Source organism: Sinocyclocheilus rhinocerous, unplaced genomic scaffold (assembly GCF_001515625.1).
Source record: "Sinocyclocheilus rhinocerous isolate Xijiao unplaced genomic scaffold, SAMN03320098_v1.1 scaffold574, whole genome shotgun sequence".
NCBI classification, from domain to species: Eukaryota; Metazoa; Chordata; class Actinopteri; order Cypriniformes; family Cyprinidae; genus Sinocyclocheilus; species Sinocyclocheilus rhinocerous.
The window spans coordinates 501633-505931 of NW_015659919.1; the positions used below are offsets into that span (position 1 = coordinate 501633).

At 38.8% G+C, this 4299-nt stretch overlaps 1 protein-coding gene across 1 annotated transcript in view; it reads left to right on the forward strand.

Annotated features, from left to right (window-relative positions):
* The window catches only part of LOC107724266 (microtubule-actin cross-linking factor 1-like), a 98768-nt gene that overhangs the window by 84297 nt on the left and 10172 nt on the right, over positions 1-4299 (forward strand). Inside the window, exons 83-87 of the mRNA XM_016533108.1 lie at positions 453-607; positions 698-860; positions 945-1099; positions 1192-1266; positions 2002-2019. Coding sequence (XP_016388594.1) covers positions 453-607; positions 698-860; positions 945-1099; positions 1192-1266; positions 2002-2019 — 566 coding nt within the window. The remainder of the gene's footprint in view (positions 1-452; positions 608-697; positions 861-944; positions 1100-1191; positions 1267-2001; positions 2020-4299) is intronic.

Sequence of the window (4299 nt, forward strand, 5' to 3'; positions counted from 1 at the left end):
GCACACATACTGCATACAAACACAAAACCTTTACATACGCTACTGTTTAAATGTTTGTGGTTGGTGTTTGGTATTTTTTTAATGTTTTTAAAAGAAGTATCTCACGCTGGGCAGCATTATTTTGATTAAAAACACAGTAAAATATTGTGAAGTATTATTACAATTATTGCAAATTTTGAGTGGTAGTGTAGATTTGAGCTTCAGTAACTGCTCACTGCTTAATACTGTGTGCAGTGTATATTGTATACTCCCTATTATGTTTTAAAAATAGGATGATAAAGAGATGAAGCAATTATAAAGGATACAACATAGAAAAATAGAAATTGAAGGTCAAATCAAGCACTGTGCATATGTACAATAAATGTGTATGCTGTGCATAGTATGCATACCTCAGAATTTAATTAGTAAAGTAGTGTGCTATTCTGAACATATTTTCTGTGCTCTCCTTACAGGAAAACACCAGCAGCAGCAGCAACAGCAGCACTCAGTACAGGTAACCAGTGGTAACCCTCGCCTCACTCAGCTCTGCTCCCGCTGGCAACAAGTGTGGCTGCTCGCCCTCGATCGCCAGCGCAAGCTGAATGATGCACTCGACAGACTAGAGGAGGTATTGCATCTTTGTGTACTAGTAGTAAAGTGATATCAAACTCACGAAATCTGAACAGTAGAAGTAATAATGACCTTTCTCCACCATCAGCTTAAAGAATTTGCCAACTTTGACTTTGATGTGTGGAGGAAGAAATACATGCGCTGGATGAACCACAAAAAGTCTCGAGTCATGGACTTCTTCCGACGCATCGACAAGGACCAGGATGGAAAGATCACCCGCCAGGAGTTTATCGATGGCATTTTGGCATCAAGTACGGCCTCATTGACTTGCCTGCTGATCTTAGTTTTCATGTACCTTTTTTAAATGCCACTTTAACTATGCATTTTGTTTGCAGAGTTCCCTACCAGCAAGCTGGAGATGACAGCTGTTGCTGATATCTTTGACCGTGATTGTGATGGCTACATCGACTATTATGAATTTGTGGCTGCTTTGCACCCCAACAAAGATGCTTACAGACCCACAACAGACGCTGATAAGATCGAGGATGAGGTATGGACAATGAATTTTGTAGATTTGGCATGATAATGTACTTTTCATATGTTTAAGCTGAATTAAATCCACTTTTTTTTTTTTTATCTCAGGTCACCAGACAAGTGGCCCAGTGCAAGTGTGCCAAGAGGTTTCAGGTGGAGCAGATTGGAGAGAACAAGTACAGGGTGAGAATCTGGAGCCCAACAGTAATAATCAAGCATGAATTCAAGTCTAGAAGTTTTAATGCATTTAATATGACATTTATAAAAGTGTATAAATGAGCTGCTTTGTCTCACCACACCTTCTCATTCAGATCATCCCTGAGCTTGCCATTGTAATATTATGACTCTAACCAGCATCACATTCTTTCAGTTACATCAGTATGACTTGGTCATTTTGAAACAAAGGTGCCTTGGCAGTTTTGTGTGTGTACGCAATACCACCATAATACTTCACACCCAACTAACGATCAACCCATGAGACGTGGCTGCTGCAATCAAGATCACTGAGTGGTCTTTCATACCTCAGCATCATTATCCATTGGTTAATGATCTTTGACAAGACCGTTTACTAACTTGTTGCATTGCACAGGCTACAGATCCACGATGCTAACTCCACATCCTGATGTTTGTCTGTCTTTGTCTGTCTCTTTACTACTTCACCTTCTGTGGTGTCCTCATTGTGTTTGTTTTCAAGCAACCATTCACAAGCACTCTACCCTGCTTATAGCAACAAATCGCCACGCTCCCCGTGGACATTTCCTCCATTGTATGCTGTCTTTAGGAATAGTTAAAAGGAAGTGAATCATTATACCAGCATAAAAGGTTAATGTGTTTATGTCTGTATCTGTTATTTCATTCTTTTTTTCTTTTCTTTCCTCTTGTTTTATTCCTCCTCCATGTGCACCGGACTTTTTATAGTTCTTCCTTGGGAATCAGGTAAAGTGAGCCGTGTGTTTGTGACATGTCCTCTGAAATCTGTTGCCTCTGTACAGTTCCCATGAGCTCCCACTGTAGAAGCTGGTCTTTTATTCTGGGGTTTTTCAGAGAGCCAGATCTAAATCAGTACGGGACAGTTTCTGCATGGACTAGCTAAGAATTCCCTGTGGACAGCCCACATTCTTGGCTGCTGTCTGAAATGGGGATTTCTTTAGTCCCTTCCTGCTTTCTCAGTGGGCATTTCCTGTCTGGGAGACAAAAATTGCAGTACTACTGCCAAAATATTAAATGCATTTATATACACCTTCCAAATCCAGAGGCAGATTTCAAAGGTTCAGCTTATGTGTTGTGGTTGGGATGTGCTTGTTTTTTTTATTGAAAATGATTTATTACGATCAGGAAATGGTTCAGATTTACAGGGCTTTTTGTTATGATTTTAGTTTTTTTTGGCTTTTGGTGGAGGAAAACTATCCAATGGCTGATTTCTTGACTTAGAGAAAATAAACCTTCAACCAAAGCAATTCTTTGAAGTAAAAAAGGACAAACGTTCAGAGAAAAATTCCAGAGAATTGCTGTGGTGTGGTGTTTATTGTAGAGATGGGATTTCAACTGGGCAAGCTTTAACATAAATCATGTAGATTTTAAAAAATGTGGTTTGCTGCATGTCGCAGTGTGATTTCCTTTGATTTGCCTGGCGCGTCATAATATAATTAGTATAATTAACTCATTTGAATATGATCTTAAAGCATTAGTTCACCCATTGTAGTTCACATAGTTATTTGCTTGACCTCATGTCTTTGCTGTGCTTTGCTGACCGTGACACTGATCTAATCAGCCCCGACCCTCACGCCTGGAGCTCATAATCGATCAATTGCGCTTTGAGAATTCTGGCTCAGTTGTTTACATCACTTCCTGCATATTGATTTGAGATACTTAATGCATATTTATATTCCAAAAATGGTGTTTGTAGACAGTTTATTCCCTTTTGCTGCCAAGCAAGAGGTCTTAACAGAAAAGTTCACCCAAAAATTCAAATTCAAAATGTGGTTCTAAACATGTATGACTCTTTTTTTTTTTTGTGAAACATAAAAGAAGATATTTTGAAGAATGTTTAAGCTGCTCTTTTGTATGCAATGCAAGTAAATGAGGAACGCTAGATTTAATGTCAATCAATTTGAGGTGATTGACATCTGCTAAATTTTTCATTAGTACATGTTTGGAACGAATTGAAGGCGAGTAAGTGATAACCAAATTTTTGGGTGAACTATCCCTTTCAACAGAACGTGAGTGTGCGTATGTGACTCTTTCTGTGGGATGGTGTGAATGCGTGTTTTCACGTTGTCTCTTGTGTCTCTCAGTGACGGTCACTCCTGGCTATTTCTGCTGCAGAGGTACCTCATCTTCTCTCCTTTCTCACCTCTTTTCCTGTTTGACGGCATCTGTCTGTCTATTTCATTCTGAGCCTCTAAACCTTTTTGTTCAGCTTCCGGTCCATCCCATTACTGCCGTGTCTTTTAGTATATGTAGTGTGTGTGTGAGCGTGTGAGGACTATGTGAGGTCTATGTGTCAGCTAGCATCATGCTAACCATTCAAACCAGGCTTGGCCAGGCCTGGACTCGATTCCTTTCATGTGTGTCCTGGATGAATATTGCAAGTGAAACGCATCCAGGACCAGGGTGTGGCCAGGCTTGGGGTTTCTAATATTGCTTGAAGCAGCTCTTAAAGAGCAATTACTCATGGAGAAATGAATTACAGGCCCCACCTGGTTTGTGGAGAGGAAATTATATGGTGCGGCAGTTATCAACTGCCCTGCTCTGACTGGGTTTGATGGAAAAGTGAGTGTCATGCAGTGTTGGGGAAGCTACTTTGAAGCTGTAGCTTGCCAAGCTAAAAGCTACTTATAATTTAAAATAGTTCAACTACAGTAAAGCCACATTTTTGGTAAATTAATTAGCCACACTACACACTAATAACAAAACAGTAAAACTTGCTGTTACTTAAACTTGAGGAAAACTGACTTTATAAATACAACTAATTGGAAACCATGTTATTTTGGTATTATTTATAGTGTTATAGTTTTCATTTTTATTTTATTTGTACTTAAATTGTACTATATATATATATATGTGTGTGTGTGTGTGTGTGTGTGTGTGTATATTAGTGCTGCCAAACAATTAATCGCGATTAATCGCATCTAAAATAAAAGTTTTTGTTTACATAATATATGTATGTGTACTGTGTTTATTTATTATGTATGTATAAATACACACACATATATA